We start from the raw sequence: 19,861 nt of genomic DNA, 5'->3' as shown, positions 1-19,861 counted from the left end.
AGACTCTATCGTTCTCTCGCTCACACTCGGCCTCCATCTTTCTCTGTCATTTCAGTTGAAAGCCTGCAGGACGAAAGTTTGTGTCAATGTATATGTGTGTGTGAGCCCTAGTTGTGCAGGCTGAACCGGGATGGATGCACGCCGACAGAAGCGACTTGGCCCAGCGCCAATTGCATCGTTCGAAAAGTCATTTGAGGACCAATACCACGATGGCAACAACAGCAACAACAGCAACAGTAGCAACAACTGCAGCCATTGCAACAATAGCAACAGCAACAGCTGCAACACAGCAGCAAAATCGAATAGCGGTAAGTTTCATAGATGCCGAGCTTAAGCTGCACATGCATAAGCATACACACATACATACATGCATGGTATATAAATAATATTTATGAACCGTTTCAAAAATTAATTATCACCAACATAAAATCCACTATGGGCAGGGAATGGGAAATGGGGATGATGTCCTTTATGGCCGGTTGAATGTGCTGGGCTCTGGGTGAATGCCAAAAACATGCAAATGGCCACTTAAAGGCAGGCGTACAAAACGCTTTTGGCCATTAAACAAAACAGAGCTTAAGTGTTGCCCACAAATATATATATATCAACACCAACAACAGCTACCGTTAAAGCAACAGCAAAGAGCAGCTTAAGCTAAAGTCAGCAAAAGGAACAAAAACAACAGAAACAGAAACGTAAACGAAAGCTGTCAAACAGGACGTAGGCAGTGAGCAAGGGAGTACAGTTGAACAGGCACAATTGCGAAAATATTTTGACACGCGCCAAATCAAATGTGAAGTGCTCCAAATAATGTCATTTAACAATGGACAAAGATTGAGAGCAGAAATTGGAAACAGCCTGTAAAGCAAACATGCGCACGTGCGTGTGAAAGTGTGTATGTATATGTATGTGTCTGTGTGGATATACAGTCAAAAAATTGAACATGCAAAACATCCGCACACTGTGGACTGGGAAAGAGCAAAGAAGAGAGTGAGAAAGTGTGAGAGTGAGGCGGAGTGGAGCCACAGTGCGCAGCACACATATAAAAACACACAATAACTATATCAATTGTGTGTAAGAGAAAGGCTTATATATTTATTCGATTCAAAGAAAATCCAAGATATTTGGTTTTTTTTTCACAATCATTCATTCATTCATTTTTTTTGCCATTAACTCACGTTTAATAAATGTAATTGATGCTTTGAGAAATAAATCTCTCAAAAGCTGCCCATTCTATTTGTCTGCGCAGTGCTGTATTCGAAGCTTAGCCAGCTGAGCGTGCATTGGCACTAAAGAAAGCTTTTGCAAGAACGCCTGCTGCGAAGCTTTTAGCAGCGATGGGAGCTTTTTTAAACTTTACTTTGAACGCTGCCGGGCATAAGTCGTAAACGGCATAGCAAGCTTTTTGGCTGTGGCCCAGTACGATGCTGGCGCTGCGTGCGTGCAGTCTAACGGTTAAGCGGAGCGAAGGAAATAAATACCGATAGAGTGTGAGGAAGCGGGCATGTTGAGTGTGAAGTGTGTGGAGTTCTGAGCGCGCGCGTACGAACAAACCAAAAGCGAAGCAAAAGCAAACCACACGCCAGTAACGAGCAAAAGTGAACCAAACATTTTGACTTTGCGCTTCCCTTGCGCCTTGCAGCGCCGCTGGCTACACTAATTTTTTTCGGTTGTTTTTTTTTTCGGTGCAAAGCTAAGGCAAAAGAAATTAATAAAAATTAATAAGGACAAGTAGAGGAGCTGGCAGCAACTAAAAGAAAAATATATTAATACAATACACTAACAAGCAGGGCAAGAGAGCAATAACGGCAAGTTTTGGCACACGGTGAGTAGCAAGGCGCACACATAACAGGAAAGATGCCATGTGTAAGCTCGCGTGTATGTATGCGTATGTGTGAGAACACAACATTAACAATAAACAGAAACAGCGGCAGCAGCAGCAGCGGTAGCGCCTCTCTACATACTGTGGGGCTGTCCAATATATATACACAAATGTATATCTGCGTATATTTGTGTGTGTGCGTTGCTTTTATTAAAAATTATAATTATAATTAATATGATAAGGCATTTACGAGCAGCGCGCAGCTTCCAACGCTGAAAAGTATGCAATATCACAAAAAATGTGTCGCTGCCTTTTCGACTGCCCCCATTTCGTGCGCTGTTTTATGCCTCTTTCTTTATCTTTATATTTTTTTTTTTTGTATTTAATTTTTTTGTGTCCTTTTCTGTATACCATCAAATATTACAAAAATAAAGGCGAACCACAACAATTCGAACAATGTTCCGTTACCAAGCCGGTTCTTGTTTATCCAAATTAATTACAATTTTTATGTATGCGCTGCGGCATGCGGCGGCATGGCGTGTATGTGTGTAGAGAGCGAACAGCGAAGACAGTGAGAGAGAGTGGGGTGAGTGTGTGAGTCAATAAGTGTGTGCGTGTGAGAGTGAGAGCGCGAGCACGTGAATAGCATTGCATAGTTTTTAGCAGCAGCAGCTTCAAATTAATTTTGGTGTGTGTGTGTGTGCGTGTGCAAAAAGCCCAAGGTTTATGCATTTCTCCCCTCGCTCTCTTTCCATCGTGCGCTCTCTCTCTCCCCCTTCCCTCGTTACGCACATGCAGACAATAAACGCATGCTTTCGCCTTAAAATCCGCTGACGCCTTCACTCCTGGCGCCCAGCTTCGGCCCCAAGCTCCCAAGCGCCATGTGTCAATCAGCGCATTCTAGTGACAAGCGCGAATGCTGTGCCTGTGTGTGAGTGTGTGAGTGTGTGTATGTATGTGTGTGTGTAAGGACATCTCCTTGAACGCATTTGATGTGGCTCCATGTGCGTCGCATTTATGAGAAGGGGTCATGAAGGGGCGCGTGCTGCTCCACTAAACTATTATGTGAATGTACAGCTCAGCTTGGAGAAGGCGTCAAGAAGGTTTTTCTTAAGTTTAAATTGGATAATTGCATTGACATTGCATTTAGGACTGGGTTACAGTGGTTGGTTAGCCTTAAAGTGGTTAGCAGCAGGGTTAAAAAGACTTAACTTAAGACTTGGCTAATGGTTGGCGCCGCAAGGTCGAGCTAAGCCATTTCATTCTAATTTGAGTGTTTTAGCTGCAATGCACACATCCTCCATGGTCACTTTGCATGTTAAATGCATCAAAGTGTTGCAAGGAGCCACAAATTGGGGTTAAGTTTGTATAATGGGGCGGACGAAGGTAGAACGAAAGAGGGCAAGCAGAAGTGGATGGAAGCGCGCCGTAGAAGAAGAAGAGCCAGGAAAGGAAGAGACGCGTGCGAGGCCGAGCGCGCGGGCTAGCCGCGCGCGAGCGCGAGCGCGAGCGAGCGCGAGCGCGAGCGCGAGCGCGAGCGCGAGCGCGAGCGCGAGCGCGAGCGCGAGCGCGGAGCGCTGAGCGCGAGCGCGAGCGCGAGCGCGAGCGCGAGCGGAGCGCGAGCGCGAGCGCGAGCGCGAGCGCGAGCGCGAGCGCGAGCGCCGAGCGCGAGCGCGAGCGCGAGCGCGAGCGCGAGCGCGAGCGCGAGCGCGAGCGCGAGCGCGAGCGCGAGCGCGAGCGCGAGCGCGAGGCGCGAGCGCGAGCGCGAGCGCGAGCGCGAGCGCGAGCGCGAGCGCGAGCGGAGGCGCGAGCGGAGCGCGAGCGCGAGCGCGAGCGCGAGCGCGAGCGCGAGGCGCGAGCGCGAGCGCGAGCGCGAGCGCGAGCGCGAGCGCGGCGAGCGCGAGCGCGAGCGCGAGCGCGAGGAGCGAGCGCGAGCGCGAGCGCGAGCGCTAGCGCGAGCGCGAGCGCGAGCGCGAGCGCGAGCGCGAGCGCGAGAGCGAGCGCGAGCGCGAGCGCGAGCGCGAGCGCGAGCGCGAGCGCGAGCGCGGAGCGCGAGCGCGAGTGCGCGATTCGAGCGGCGAGCGCGAGCTCTATCGCGATCTCGATCGCGATCGGCTTCTAGCGCGCGGCGAGCGCGGAGCTCGAGCTCGAAGCTCTAGCTCTAGCGCTAGCTCGAGGATCGCTAGCTCTACGCAGAGCTCGATCTCTAGTCTCTATCTCTATCTCTATCTCTATCTCTATGCTCTAATCTCTATCTATATCTCTATCTCTATACTTATCTCTATTCTATCTCTTATCTCTATCTCTATCTCTATCTCTATTCTTCTCTCTCTCTATCTCTAATCTCTATCCTTATCTCTATCTCCTCTCTCTAGTCTCTATCTCTATCTCATCTCTATCTATATCTCTATCTCTATCTCTATCTCTATTGTTTTTAAAATAATAACTTCCAAATAATTGGTTAGCCTTGCAATACAAACTAATGCTAGAGGGTCACAATTTCTACCCGAATTGTCATATTGAGCGAACCTGAGACGCAGAAGGGAATCTTAGAAATGAGTCAAGCAAATACATTTGCTGCCCCTCTTCAACAGAGTATGAAAAAGTAAATGATATGAAAGGGAAAAGTATCAAGGATATAGTATTTCATTAAAAAGTGCAGCATTCAATTACTGTTAGCAAAACTTTGCTGCTGTAGCTGAAGATAACTTTTCTCGTTTTTTTAGGAGCTCATGTTACAGTTCACAGAGTTTTGTTTATGTTCTATATATACCCTACACAAGAAGCGGAAAAGTAGGCAACAACTTACAGTTAGACGGATATGAATGGAAGTATCTTAAGCTCCGATTAAAGATAGATAAATTGAAAAGTTAATAAAAGAAAAACTCTGTAATTTGTAATGCGAATAAAGAAAGAGTTTCTCTAACGGCCTGCATATCTATAGGGTATTGGGAGATTGCTTCGAAACTATTCTAAATTAAGTTGGAGCCGGGAATGGGGTCGTAAAAAGCGAAATAACATTTTGAAATTCATTTTGAGCGCCCCGAAGCATTCAAAGAAAATTCAATTACAAAGCTGTGCTGACACTTTTGGGACGGCAGGTGAATGCGGCAAGTCCGTGTGGCATGTTGAGCCATTGAAAAATGGTCAACGCGAGCGCAATGGATGATATTAATTAAAATCGCATGTAATGAAAACCATAGAGGAAATAAAATGAATTGTGATTCGAGTTTTGGGGCTTCGAGCCTTGGGGAAGATGCCAGCTCCCAGTGCAACAGTGGCACAGAGCACGAGACAGCCACTGTTGCAAAGCATATGATTGACATAGTGTGTGTGTGTGTGTGTGTGTGTCTCTCTTGTGTGTGTCATTTATCTGCAGTGCCTTTATCCAAAGCTCTGAATTTTTTTGCAGATGATGGAGCAAACGCTGCGCAAACAACAAACAACGACAACCACTCGCAAATCGAATCCAAATCCAAATCCAAATCCAAATCCGAATCCCAGCGAAGCGCCAAGCATATCCACTGCAGCCGCACTGTCCAACACTGGCAGCAGCAGCAGCTCCTCCACATCCACCTCATCATCAACATCGACCGCCACCTGCTCCGCCAATGTCAGCTCCATCGTTGCCAAGCAACGACCGCCACCGCTGAAAACGGCCACGGCCACCGTCACAACGACTCTCGTGAGCAGCAATGAGGGCGGCCAGCCGCTGCCGCTGGCAATGGGCATGGCTGCGGGCACGGGCGGCACCTTTCGTGGAGCTGCCACACTAACCACGCCATCAACGCCACGCATCGAGCTGAGCCGCGCCTCCAGCTCGTCCCATCACGAGGAGGACAGCCGCGAGAGCAGCCCGGAGAATGTGTTCGAGCAGGTAAGCCTGGGATTGCGATGATTATCTCTGCTCCCGGGGGCGAGACCGGCTTAGTGGTTAGATAGCTTGGCTTCTAGAGCAGCGACACTGTCGTTTACACACACCAACAGCCACAGCCACAGCCACAGCCACAGCTACAGCTACACAACAACAACAACAACAACAACGACCAAATCCAAATCACTTTGGCTAGCCGAAGCTTTAATACCCTTGCAGCTAATTAAAATCGTAGCAAGCCTATTATTATTTTTGCTATCATTTAAATTAACCCTGGCTAAAACTGATGGCTTACAAGTAGCTTATACTGATTGGTATGTGGCCCATTTACGAATGTGGTCAAATCTTGATTCTATTCAAAATATGAATTTCAGACTAGAATTGTTATTATTGTAATTAATTCTTATGATTACCATTGTTATTATCATTACGAACATTTTAATTTTAGCTTATATTATGGTTATCATAGGCTATAAATTTCATTACATCATCATCATGAGTAATTCCATTATTATTTGTATTATTATAAGCAAAGCATTACCGTTTGGATCAGCATTTTCATTATCATTGTCATTATCTTAATAATGTTCATTATCATTTTCATAATCATTGACAGTGTCATTATCGTTACAGTTTTAATTATCTTTATGATATTCATTATTATTAGGAATTTCCTTATCAGTTTCTTTATCATCATGATTGTCATTATCATTATGATTTTCAATATGAGCTTGATTATCATCATGATTGTCATTATCCTTTTGATTTTCATTATTATTATCATTGGGATTTTCGTTATCAGCGTCATTATCATCATGATTGTTATTATGATTTTCATTATCATTAAGATTTTCATTATCATTATGATTTATTTATCATTCTGATTGTCATTATCATTATGATTTTCATTATCATTATGATATTCACCATTATTTTTATTATCATTGTCATTGTCATTATCATTAAAATTTTCATTTTCATTTTGATTTTCATTAGCATTAGGTTTTTCATGAAAATTAAAATGTTGATCATGTTTTTCATTGTCATTAATCTAAGTATTATTGCTTAGGTGCTGGATTCCTACGGACATAGATTATATAGTCAATTTGTAGCAAGCCGAAAAATTCAAATAAATTTTTCATTAACTTGGCCAAGCTCAATGGGCTTATAAACACCTGAATCCCATTAGAGCTTTTGTTAAACAGAGTTAGTAGTCAGCTCAGCAATGGCGAGAAGTTATATCTCTGCAAGGGTCTTTCACAAATGGCTAACACAGAACCAACAACTCAAACAACTCAAACAACGCACGACGTCGACGTCGACGTCGACGTCGCATTTAAAGAATCATTTTGTGCTAATTATTTGTACTTTGTTCTTGTTTTTCATTTCTTTCTGACTCTCTTTTTGTGTAACTTTCTTTCTCTCTCTCTCTCTCTCTCTCGTTCTCTCTCTCTCTTTCTCCCTTACCTTCTCTCTTTCTCCTGTGACTTCCTGCGCCCACACAACCTGTGCACACACACGTCCACACTTCCACCCACACACCTACACACACACACACACACACACTTATTGATGCACACCCGCCCACCGCAATGCACAAAAAATTGGCTGTTGATTTGTTTATTTGTCTGTTCCTTTTGATTTTCGTATTTATCTTGGCCCGTTGCTTCTAACCCGCATGCTTTACTCCTTAAACTTGAAAAAAAAAAAAAAATTATTTTTGCTCTATGAAATTCTGTATGTGCGTGCGTGTGTGTGTGCGCGTCTGTGTGTGCGTGTGTGCGTGTGTGTGTGCGTGTGCGTGCGTGTGTATTGGGTGGTTACCGTGTTTAACTAATACTATGAAGGTCGGCACTGGCACCCTACAGGAAACAATTGGTCTCGGTTTCCGTGAGGAGGGCGCCTTGGAGTTGCGCAGCTCCACCGAAGAGCTCTATTTCATGGATCCAGAGCAAAAGAAAGAGGAGCAGGAGCGCATGCAGCAGCAACAACAGCAGCAGCAGCAGCAGCAACAGGTAAGTGATACGAGGGGGCAATAAGATCGCACTGCCTTGAATAGGATATCTATGTAACAAACACTCTGTGCACCCAAACAACGTGATGAAGACTAAATGTATGCAAGAGGAAAAACTTTAAGAAAAGCTTCGTCTAGCCAGCTAAACTCAGCGTTGCCCTTTGCCCCAGCTGTTTTGCCTGCAAGCTTTGAAGTATCGAATCGCATTCTGATTGCTCAGACAATTGCAGTCCGTAGAGTCTAACGAGGTATACGCAAGTCTGCCATGATCCTGGAAGTTACCACGGCCGATTGCAAGTGCAACGGGTATCTTATAGTCGTGCAGCACTATCTGCATGCTCGTCCAGGGTGACTTCATTTCCGTTGCATAAACCGCTTAAACCGCAGCCACAACAAGTTGCAGCCAGTTGCCAGGGATACAAAAAATGAGTAGGAAAAACTACATAAAGAGAGCTGAAAATTGACATAGAGGAAATTGAAATACTTCCAATGGCTTTGAGGTGGCTGCCTGAGGAAATTCCGCAGCAATGGCAACTGCAGAGCAGCTAAATTAATAATTTAAAATAACAACCTGTCAGGCTGAAGGCTGCGACAAGTACGTCCCGGCAAGTGCAACAGCGATTTCAGCAGTGGCTAGTGGCGCTAGTGGGGCTAGTGGGGCAAGTGGGGCAGACGCTTGAGTGACAACTGACAACTGACAACTCGCGTTTACCTGCAGTTTACCTGCTCGACTGCTACTTGATGGGTAAAAACTTTCAAAAACATCAGCTGACAGCAGCAGCAGCCGCCGCTGAAGCGGCAGCAAAACACGCGAGTGAGCACGACTAGAAAATACCCTATATTTATGAGTATATAAGTATATGAGTATATGAGTATATGAGTATATGAATATATGAATATATGAATATATGAATATATGAATATATGAATATATGAATATATGAATATATGAATATATGAATATATGAATATATGAATATATGAATATATGAATATATGAATATATGAATATATGAATATATGAATATATGAATATATGAATATATGAATATATGAATATATGAATATATGAATATATGAATATATGAATATATGAATATATGAATATATGAATATATGAATATATGAATATATGAATATATGAATATATGAATATATGAATATATGAATATATGAATATATGAATATATGAATATATGAATATATGAATATATGAATATATGAATATATAAATATATGAGTATATGAATATATGAATATATGTACAACAATATTCAGTATTACTTCAGAGTAAACTGTGTTTAGTCTTACGACAGGTATGATTAATAGTTAACAACGAATATTAATGAATATAAATAAATGGGAATGAATAGTAGTAAATAGTAGTATATAGTTATGATCAGATTGAGAGGGATATATAAATATTATGTGAGAAATTAATGAATACTAATGAAGAGGTAGTGAATAGTAATGTTCAGTTATGAGAGAGAAATGATAGAAATTATGTGATATATAATAGAGAGTAATGAATAGAAATGAATATTAATGATTTATGATGATGATGATAGAGTGAATGAATGCTAATGAATAATAATGAATAGTTATGAACAAAAATGATGTGATATATGACTGGATACTAAAGAAGAGTAATAAATAGAAATGAATAGAATTAGAGAGATCTAAATGGGATATGAATAAAAAGTAATAACTAGCAATGAATGGTATGAATAGTAACGAATTATCAGTTCCTAATTCGAATGAATACAATTGCTCAACACTTAATTAATACTTGATTAAAAAAGCCATGGTACAAATAGTATATAGTAAATCTAAAATTTAAATGAGTCCTTGAATGAATAATAAATTTGAGTTTCATGTAACTTTATATAAATTCTGACTAGAAAGGTGGCCCAACTTGAAAAATGCCCAAAAGCTTGCCATGAAATGTAATTAGATTTAATTAGTTTAATTCAATAATGTAGCATGAATAAGAGATTTGAAATATTTTGTTGTGGAAATGCACTTTGCTAACATGTTGCCAGGCGACGCTCTGACAAAAGTTCTAATTAATGTTCCTAGCTGCTCTTTTAGAGAAAAGTTAAGCACAGCCAGAGCGGGGGAGCGGGAGTGAGAGCGAGGGAGATGGGAATAGAACGTGTGGCTTCGCACGGCAAGCGGAAACGGAAAGCGGCCAATTGGCAGTCAGCTTGATAATTGAAATTGCAACAACGTGGCAACTCTGGCGAAGCCAACATTTCCGCTTGTTACTGTTTTCTTTGTTGCCGTTGCTCTGTTTTGTTGTGTTGCGGCAAGCTGATGTGGAAAGGTAATCAAATCAAACTGTTGCCGTTGCAAGAAACTTATTAATGATGGCAGCCAGCATAGAAGTTGCCACGTCCCCCTCTGGCAGCTCTGCAAAGTTGCCAATGTGGCACGCACAGACGCTGCTCGCCAACTGTAATTGAGAAGTTTAATAAAACGAAGAGCCCCAACTTAACCAGTTGAAAAAGTAAAAGAAACTTGGCCAATTGAAAAGCGACTGCAACTAGTTACGCAGCTGCTGTTGGCCAGGCTAATACCAATAATGGCACAGCACTTAAGATAAGCATCGAACGCCAGGAACCCAATAAGTTGTGACACATTAGACGTGACGAATGGTAAATACCAGAGATAGGCAACAAATACTGAAGCCAATCTAATAAAATATCAATTTCTCTAAACAATTTCAGTTCAGGACGAGTTAACGAACGTCTATGGTAGGGCGCATAAGTGCTGAATTGTCAATGATATAGCATAGGATACAGTTAGTTCAGGTGTAGAGGCATATACTTAGTAGTTTTCTGACTCTCCCTCTCTCGCAAAAGTTTAGCCAGACTGCTCGACTAGGAGATACCTGAACCCTGCCAACCAATCAACAAAGACACATTACACACAGCAACTAAATGTCCATTTTCAATGGGTTCAGGCTATAAAAAGCATATTGATATGCAATTGGGGGAATTTGAAGCAATTAATCTAAAAAATAAAGTCTGTTTGAATGACTAACTCAGTTGCGTAAGCGAGACGAGGCGCTGCAATATGCCCTGACTATCGTTCACTTTCGCTGCAGCTTGTCAATCATTGAATCAATCAATCAATTAGGCAATTAGGCACAACAGCTGCATTCAAACTATTTGCACAACTTGTAATTGGAACTTTATCCCATAATGAACTGGTTCGTCAATTGAACGACAAGCGTTCAGCCTGAACTTTTGTGGTTTTGCCTGCCGCATAATTAACAAGTTATCGGACAATCGATATGTGGTTGGATTGAAAAAATTGATTGTTAACCCAGTTACGCCCTTGACATTTTGGCCAACTTCGAGCGTGGTTCGAGGGGCTTAAATATCCGTTGCAAACCAAAGTTTATTAAGCCGTTGAAAGCCGCTACAAAGTTGATGCCTTGCATTTGGCTATAAATTTGTCAGAAGCTCTCTTGCAGCAGGCAGCAAATTGCTGTAAATGCCGCACCCTAATTGGGGATAAGTGAGCCGTAAGCACCTGAACGACGCCCCTCCACCCGCCCGTGCAGTCGCAAACCAACTTTGCCAACTGCCAGCGTTAATTAAATGTTAAAATCCGATCCGTATGGCTGGCAGCTGACATTGGAGCTCGCTGCATTTACTAATTAATGCTGTTGCTGCTGTTGACATCTGCGGGTGCTTTGCATGTATCAATGTTTCCAGTTTCAGTCACCCATTGAGTCCATGAACCCAGCAATTATATCAGTTCGCTTGCATGTTTTTTTCAGACCCCAACTCTCTCTGTCTCGCTCTCTCTCTCTCCCACTCTCTATCTTTCTCTGCCTCTCTGTCGCACTTTATTGGCATGTCGCTCTGATTATCTAACCATATATCTCTCTCTTTCTCTCTCCATGCACAATCCGCGCTGCGTGCTGAGAACGAGCCGGAGGCTAAAAGAGGACCATGAAGGAAGTCGAAATGCAATTGACATGCGATTGAATGAATGTCAGAGATTGTGTTCCGGGTTAACGCGTGATAGCTTTTGGTTCGACGCGCTTCATTTTAGTAGCCTGCAATCAGTTTGGGCATATCTGTCCGTACAGTGCGCATATTGAGTGCAATTCAAGTTATCGATAACTTTTTCTTTTCTTTCAACCTGAATGCAAATGCTGAATAATGAGCGAATTTGAATATATTAAATCAAAGAGTTTGTTTTACTCTCGATAACTGCAAAATTATCTCTAAAAATCGATAAATATCGATTTGTTTGAAATTTCATTCTAAATGCTGCAAACAGCTTATACACGAAAAACTGATGGCAGGTCCAGTTTCAAATGAAATTTGAACAATATCGATAAATATCGATCAGCTTATGAGCTTATTTTCGATATATTGCCGCCTGCCAGCTTTGAATATAGTCGTATAATATTCAGCGAACACTCGAACTGCCACAAAATCGATAAGTATCGATAAAACGATAACATCATTATGCTAATTTTCGACGTTAGAGACCATGAGCATATGACAGCTAGTTGCAGGGTATTACTGAGTCGCGCACTTTCGCATTCCACATTCTTTTTTCTTTTAGCTTGTTTTTTGGGCAGAGTCAAGGACATCCAATTGACAGTGTCGCCTCGAGTGGTTCTTGTCGAATTGTCTTTGATTTGCGGCAAGTGGCTCTGATGATGGCTCTGCCCTGCTCGGCTCTGCTTCGTGCTCCTTGCTGCCCAATGTACTCAGCTGGTTTCTTTTTTGTTCGATTCGCAGGGCAAGCGGTCGTCGCCGCACATCTTCAAGTTCGACGACCACCAGAGCTATCTGCAGCAGCATCAGCGCAAGGACTCGGCCAGTTCTGAGGTGGCCGCTCTGCTCTGCATCTCGGGCCGCACCAGCCGCATCTCGAGCGTTGGCAGCCAGGGCTCGGCTGTCAGCCGCCTGTCGGCTGTCTCCTGCGTCTCGCGCTCACCGTCGCCGCATCGCATGCTGCTGGAGACGTCGTTCTGCGGCCCCAAGCCCGTGGAGAGCAACGATGGCGCCATGAGTGGGGCTAGCAATGCCTCAACGGCGCCCAGCTCCGCTCAGAGCTTGGGCGAGGCGACGCTGGCCGTGGAGCAGCTGCTGCTGGCGCGTGCCAAGCACGATCCCACCCAGGTGGTCCTCGCCGAAGGAATCCAGATGCAAATGCAGCCGCCCAGCACCTCGGCACGCCGCACAAAGCCCACCACGCTGCCCAACGGCGAGAGCAGGCCCAGCAACACTAGCGCCGCGAAGCCCAGCTCCAGCTCCAGCTTCAGCTCGAACGCAATGGGCGCACAGCGACGCAGCACCAAGAGTCCTGGCCAAATGGTCGTCGGCAAGACGCCCAGCGGCACGGAATACATACGCATCAATCTGCGTCCCGATCACATGTACAGCGACAAGGGCATTGCGGCCAACGAGCGTGTCGTCGAGGCGCCCAACCAGCTGACGCCCGTCTACTCGAAGAGCTCCCACTCGCAGTCGCAGTCGAAGCCCGCCTCGCTGAGCCTGCAGGGCGGCGGCCTAGACGAGCATCGCTTGACACCAACGGCCAGTCCGAAGCCCTCGCGGCATGCCATGCGGCTGACCAGCCGCTCGCCATCGCCGGCTGCACCCGCTGGCGCCACAGTCTCCCGCAAGAGCTCGTTCAGCTCGCTGTTTCGCTTGGGCAAGGATTCGCCAGATTCGCCGCGTGAGTCTTCCCGGTCGCGCAGCAAGAGCAAAGAGCGACCATCGACAGCGATGGCGCTGATTCAGGCGCCCGGCTCACAGAACGTGACGCCCAGCAAACAGAAATCGGTGCTGGCCATCTTCAAGCCGGGCAAGCGGGGCAGCAGCGCCGGCGCCGATGGCACCAAAAGCTCAAAGAGCTCCTCGCCCATCGATTGCGCCGAGCCGCCGCCACCGCCGCCTGTGCCAGGCGCCGGACGCAGTCGCACGCCCGCCGGCTCGCGTCCCAACAGCCGGCTGCGGTACTACGATGAGCCCGTGGAGGGTGTCATACACATACCGCTGCACACGCCGCCCGAGGAGCGGGAGGCGCGCACTCTGCTGCAGGGCATCCAACAGCTGGCGGCGCCTTCGCCACCGCCCATGGAGCGAACGAGGATTATCAGTGCTGCTAGCATTGCAGCGAAAGCTCAGAGTGCGCCAGCTCCCGCCGGTGCCGGCGCTCCGATCACTGCCAGCCAGCTGGCCGCAGCGGCCGCAGCACTGCGTCCGGTGGGTCAGCGCAAGGCGAGTCAGCCACGCGGCGATCTGGATGCCATACAAACGCTGCCAGCACAGGAGGAGCTGCCGCTGGAGCCGCGCGCCTGGAGCAACGAACTGCAGCGTCACAGCGCACAGGAGCCGCAGGCCAATCTCGCCCAGATCACGGAGCACGTGGTCGTCGAGGTGCTGCGCGAGAATGGGCTGGCCGAAATGCAGCGCCTGCCCTCAGTGGACAGCACGCAGAGCGCCTGCGAGCCGCGCTTCGTGCAGACCGTGGCCACGGTCAATGCGCCAGTGGAGGATGCCGCTGCCAAGGAGCGCAGGCGCCTGCTGTTTGCGACGCGCCTCGGCTCTGGCAGCCAGGAGCAGCTGTTCTCCACACAGTTCAGCATCTCGAAGACGGAGAGCCAGTCCAGCCAACTGTCCGAGCAAGTGCAGCTGCCCGACTCCAGCTCGACCACGGCCTCCGACTGTACCACCGATGGACTCCAGCGCCAGGGCACGGTGATCAGGCGTGTGGACGCACCCGCCTCCGCCCCACAGCCGACGGCGCGCTCCAGCTCCGAGGACGAGCAGCAGGCAACAGGTGCCACAATTGTGGTCAGCAGCGCCGTCGTCATGCGCTCCAAGCACAAGTCCCGCTCCAACTCCGAGGAGGAAGCAACAGCAATCACAGCGCCGCCCACTGCACCGCCGGCCGCCGATGTGCGCCACTCGCGCTATCTCGAGAACTTCGATGTGCGCAAAAAGTATCACGAGAACGTGACCGAAGCCGTGACTGAAACTGTGACTGCAACTGTGCCACGCAAGCCCAAGCGACAGACCGCACCGGAACCGAAACGTTAGTATAGACTTTATTTATTTACTCTAACCAGTTGCCCAAGAGACTAGACCACTTAGAACATGCCTCTAACGAGGTGCAATCGTAGAGTTTCCAATAGTTCTCAACTCTTTTTTATTGAGCTTAGATCAGTTTATTGATTAAATTCTTCAAAGATCGGGTTTCTCCTAAGAATATATAAGCATAAAATCAATAATTGTGTATTTCAGTGACCAAGAGACTAGACTACTTAGAACGTGCCTCTAACGAGGTGCAATCGTAGAGTTTCCAATAGTTCTCAACTCTTTTTTATTGAGCTTAGATCAGTTTATTGATTACATTCTTCAAAGATCGGGTTTCTCCTAAGAATATATAAGCATAAAATCAATAATTGATCAAGAGACTTGACCACTTAGAACGTGCCTCTAACGAGGTGCAATCGTAGAGTTTTCAATAGTTCTCAGCTCTCATAATAGCATTGAATCTAGTTGATGTTTTTGATTAAATTCCTTCTTCTTGACAATATATAGATATAAAATCGATATTTGGTCACATAGACATATAGGTCTATCTGTTGCAGAGGTGGGAGGTGGCTGAATGCACCCGCTGCCCGAAAAGCGAACGTGTCACGAAGCGAACAGTGACTTGTTCACAATATTTGAAACTATCACAAAAAAAGCTGTGGAACATATATATGTGCCCAATGTGCCACGCCCATAAATTTTAAAGTGCATATATGTATAAATATACATATATAAATATGTATAAAGATATATAAGCTTTATAGGTGACATTGATAAAGACACGTAATATAAAGTTGTGTTCAGAAAAATAGTAGTGCCAAGCATAAGCCGCTAGAAAATACAAATTTAGAATAGAGCTTAAAGAAGAGAATTACGTGACAGTTGAAATAAATAAAAATGAATAAATAAATAAACAAGTCAAGCGAGTCAAGCCAGGTCGCCATTGCCGAGGGCTCACTGTACTCCTTGAACCAAGCAAGCTTCGACTTCGACAACTTCAATTCAGTATTTTTACATCGGCCCTAACAAACAAATAAGAATAAATTAAAAAAATAAATATATTAAATAAATAGTTAAATTCTCTTCTGTTATTAGTTGGATAATCGTAGAAAGATTCTAGGTTACTAAGAGTCTAGCCATGTCTTACGTTCGAGTGCTGTCCAATTCCGAATCTGTGTATTCCTCCTTTTTAGCAACCGGCGTGACTCTGCAGGAGCCAGAGCCGGAGCCGGAGCCGGAGCCGGAGCCGAATCCAGAGCCAGAGTCGGAAATGAGAGCCGAACCAGAGCCGCAGGAGCTGCAGGGGCTGCAGGGACTGCAAGGGCTGCAGGAGATGGAGGCATTGTCGCCAACGCCCACACACGATGAGCGCTCTGAGCGCCACTCGACGGACGAGCACGAGCCCATTGAGTCGTCGGAGAGCGAACGCGACTCGGACATGGCCGGCAGCTCATCGATGACGACGGCCGTGCCAATGGGCATGGATGCGAAACGGCATCATTTTCCGCGCAACGTGTGCTTGATCGAGGAGCACGAGAGCACCGGCCTGGTCTCCCAGGAGTCCTTTGACGACGAGCTTCCCTATGTGCCCACAACACTGCCCGAGGAGCGGGCCCAGGGCGTTCCGCTCATTCCCATGAAGGAGCGCGCCAACATGGAGCTGAAGACATGTCCCGTAGACCGGCCACGCTCGACCACGCCATTGAATCCCTCCCACCTCGAGGAGTACTGCACGGGCATGGGCATAATGACGCCACAGGAGTCGCCGCACGAGCTGGAGGCCGGCTACACGGGCGGACCTGTGCGTGGCGAGAAGCTGCGCATTAGCCTGCCGCGCAAGGACTCCACCGTCAAGGACAAGGCGCAGAGCAGCAAGTCGCCGCGACGCATCTCCAATGCCAGCGGCAAGTCCTGGTTCGAGTTCGCCGAGGAGGGACTGCGCGCCAACAATCTGGAGCGCAAGGATTCCAACAAGCAGCTGCTGCCGACTCCAGCTGCAGCAGCTCCGCTTCCGCAGCCCACACCAGTCGGCCAGGCGCCCGCCAGCCTGGAGGAGCCCAAGCCGAAGGCATCCACACAGCGCAAGCTGTCCGGCCATTGGATCGACTTTGAGAACATACCCGAAAAGCGGAAGCCGGCCAAGCGGATCACCACGCTGCCGAAGGACACAATAACCACCACCACGACGACGGCCATGACGAGCGCCTCCTCTGCCGGTGGCTGCACCGGTGCACATCGCAACTCTGGCCATCACCATGGCCATGCTCACGCCCACGCCCACGCCCATCACCATCACCATCAGCGACCAGATGTGGGCTCTGGTGACAAGCTGCACTACAACTACGTCAAGCCCGAGGACTGCCAGTGCGAGTGCCACGAGGCGGAGCGTGGCGAATCCTCTGCGGCCACAGCGATCACCACTAGCACCACAGCCGACAAGGACAAGGATACCAGTACGGGCACGGGCACGGGCACAGGCACTGGCACTGGCACGGGTACGGGCAGCGATTCGCTAGCTTCGGTGGAACTGCTGCAGCAGGGCGAGGACACGTTGCCGCTGCTCGAGCCTGAAGCGCAAACGGAGACCAGGTAACTGTCTAAGCTCTCCATTGGCAAAGTTGCATTCACTGATTCCAATCCCAAATGCCCACAGAGTCTACACGAATGAGCCGCTGCCACCGCCAGCGCGCCATGGCAACAAGAACACGGGTCAAAGGGTAAGTACGACACCTTGAATCCAAGCACAGCGCTCACGATTGCAATTCGACTACTCGAGGTCCGTCGAAGTCGCCTGCTGACGGCATGACTTCCCAGGTGAACTACCCGAAGCTCTAGACCTTCCTGACTGCGTTAAAGCTATTCAAGATTCGAAAGGCGATTGGAAAGACTTCAAGGACAACTGGTTAAAGCAGAGGAAGGCTGACAGACCCCACAAGCTCTTCCACAGCTCGTCTTACAAGCTGCTAGAGTCATTTTGATCAGAGCAAGTTCGATTGAACTTATTCATCGTTCAATTAACGATATGTCGTCATTGAATTGATATTGAACGATTCAGTGGTTCATGAACTATACATTCAGTCCGTCACGTTGCTCTTGGCACGGTTATTCAATAAATCATAAGCCACTCTGCGTTCAAGACCGTCTGATTGCTTCAAATTCTTTCGTTCATGGACATCTGAATAACTGAGCTGATTAAGCAAGGAATGATTGAACCCTCACAATCAAGGCCTCCCAAGTCTTTACTCTGTAAACACGCTCAGCGCTTGCACTTGGAACTATCTGCTTAGAGCACTCTCTAAGCAGTTCATTCAACTCTTGTGCTGTAACAATAGCTCTCTGCTGCTCTCTTTAGCTTACAGTTATGTGTCTGCTAAGCACTCTCTCTCTCTCTCTCTCTCTCTCTCTGCTATAGCGCTAGCTCTGAATCTGCCCACCTCCCTTCGCATCACTCTCTCTCTCTCTCTCTCCCTCACTCTGTCAGCTTTGCAAGCATGCCAGTCTCGTAACTGACTTGGCTCTTATTGCTATGAAACTTACGTTGCTTTTTCAACTCTTTCTCTTTGTCTCCCTCTTTTGCATGTAGTTGGAGGAGTTTCCACGACGCGACGCCGCATCCAGTTCCAGAAATCGCAAGTTTCCCGATAGAAAATAAACTGTTTTTTATTTAAGATAAATATATATGCATATATAAATATATATATATATATATATATATATATATATATATAATTTTTTTGTTATACCTTAACTATTGCATCTTCAGGGTAGCTAAAAATAATTGCAATCGACAAGTCGATCGGGCTCGTATTATCCTTAATGTATGTACCTCAAGCAGTGCGGTTGTTAAACAAATTATGAAAAAAAAACAAATATGAACACAAAATAAAGAAATCAAAGAAACTGGAAAAGTTTAACGGGCATCATCGGTCTTCAGATGAAACGAGTATTTCCTTTCGACTCTATTAGCTAAATATATGTACTTAACTTACGATATAAACAAAAGAAATATAACGAAACAAAAATCAAATTATAATTGCATATATATATGTATAAATATATATGTAGGATAAATCTTTTGATAGCAACAATTAACTCATATTTAACTTAATATCCATACGAATATGTATATGCTATATGCATACATACATACATACATATAGCTATATATACATGTGTACGTACGTGTATGTATGCATGTGCGTATATGCATGTAAGTATGTGTGTAATACACTTTCACCTATGCATACATACACATGCATATGCGTATACACATATATGTCAGCCACTACCTCCCTGTCTCCCTCCCTCCCTAGCTCGCCCAATTGCTGACAAATGCAACAGCCTTTCGTAGTTATTCGCTGGCAAATTTGATGTGATCTCGATAATGTTATGATTCATGTGAAATTGTTGTTGCAACTCAGTATCTTTGAAACCGTAACTGTAGCTGTAACTGTAACTGTGACTGTAACTGTAACTATAATGGTAACTGTCAGATCCTAAGTATTGTGTATTATGTAGTTGTTACCTAAAATCTAGCTCAGACTCAACTATATTTCCAAACATTCTGTTAAAGCTCAACAGTTCAACTAGGCGGTGGATGTGGCAACTCCCATATACATCTATGGTCCTAATGGTAGCCACGACTGATGTGTTATACGGCAACGTCTCGTCTGGGTCTGCAAAGGCCTTTTGTCTGGTCTTCAGCATTTTCAAAAAAGAACTTCTAACTAATGGGGATGCATCTGCTATTTGTTCAGCTAACTCATTAATTCTTTGAGTCAATGCATGCTCCCTCTGCTGGTTTACAGCAGCCTGTTCGGCTAAAGCTTTGCTGATAGCCGTCCTTATTACTTCCGTAAGCTGATCTACATCCATTCTACCTGATGGTGGGAGAACTGCACAGTCGGAATCTGAGTCGCTAGACTGCCTGCGAGGGTTTCTCTATTGGTTGAACCGAGACATGCGCAGGTCAGTGGTCGCGAAAAATAAAACGGGCCGTCAGAAGATGGGTCGAATTACGTCGCAGTTCTGAACTACGAGAACTGCATGCACAACTTCAGACACACAGAAAGTAA

General features: G+C 46.1%; 1 protein-coding gene across 1 annotated transcript; it reads left to right on the top strand.

Moving 5' to 3' along the window:
- Positions 1-1,770: 1,770 nt before the first annotated feature.
- LOC111604059 (mucin-5AC) lies at positions 1,771-18,444 on the top strand. Its single transcript, XM_030223699.1, has 8 exons — positions 1,771-1,825; positions 5,235-5,699; positions 7,544-7,711; positions 12,480-14,784; positions 14,994-15,034; positions 15,907-17,375; positions 17,440-17,503; positions 18,370-18,444. Exons 2-8 carry the CDS (start codon positions 5,235-5,237, stop codon positions 18,436-18,438), a joined length of 4,581 nt encoding a protein of 1,526 aa, XP_030079559.1. The 5' UTR covers positions 1,771-1,825; the 3' UTR covers positions 18,439-18,444.
- Positions 18,445-19,861: the final 1,417 nt, after the last annotated feature.

The sequence above is a fragment of the Drosophila hydei genome, unplaced genomic scaffold (genome assembly GCF_003285905.1).
Source record: "Drosophila hydei strain 15085-1641.00,03,60 unplaced genomic scaffold, DhydRS2 tig00000250-arrow-arrow-pilon, whole genome shotgun sequence".
NCBI lineage: Eukaryota > Metazoa > Arthropoda > Insecta > Diptera > Drosophilidae > Drosophila > Drosophila hydei.
This window is presented reverse-complemented; position numbering and strand designations above follow the sequence as displayed.

What these genes read in the sequence shown, in the direction of transcription:
- LOC111604059 (XM_030223699.1), top strand. Translation starts at nt 5,235, where the DNA reads ATGATGGAGCAAACGCTGCGCAAACAACAAACAACGACAACCACTCGC. An exon ending in GAAGCGCAAACGGAGACCAG is followed by an intron (nt 17,376 to 17,439) that starts GTAACTGTCTAA and finishes AAATGCCCACAG; the next exon opens with AGTCTACACGAATGAGCCGC. An exon ending in ACAAGAACACGGGTCAAAGG is followed by an intron (nt 17,504 to 18,369) that starts GTAAGTACGACA and finishes TTTTGCATGTAG; the next exon opens with TTGGAGGAGTTTCCACGACG.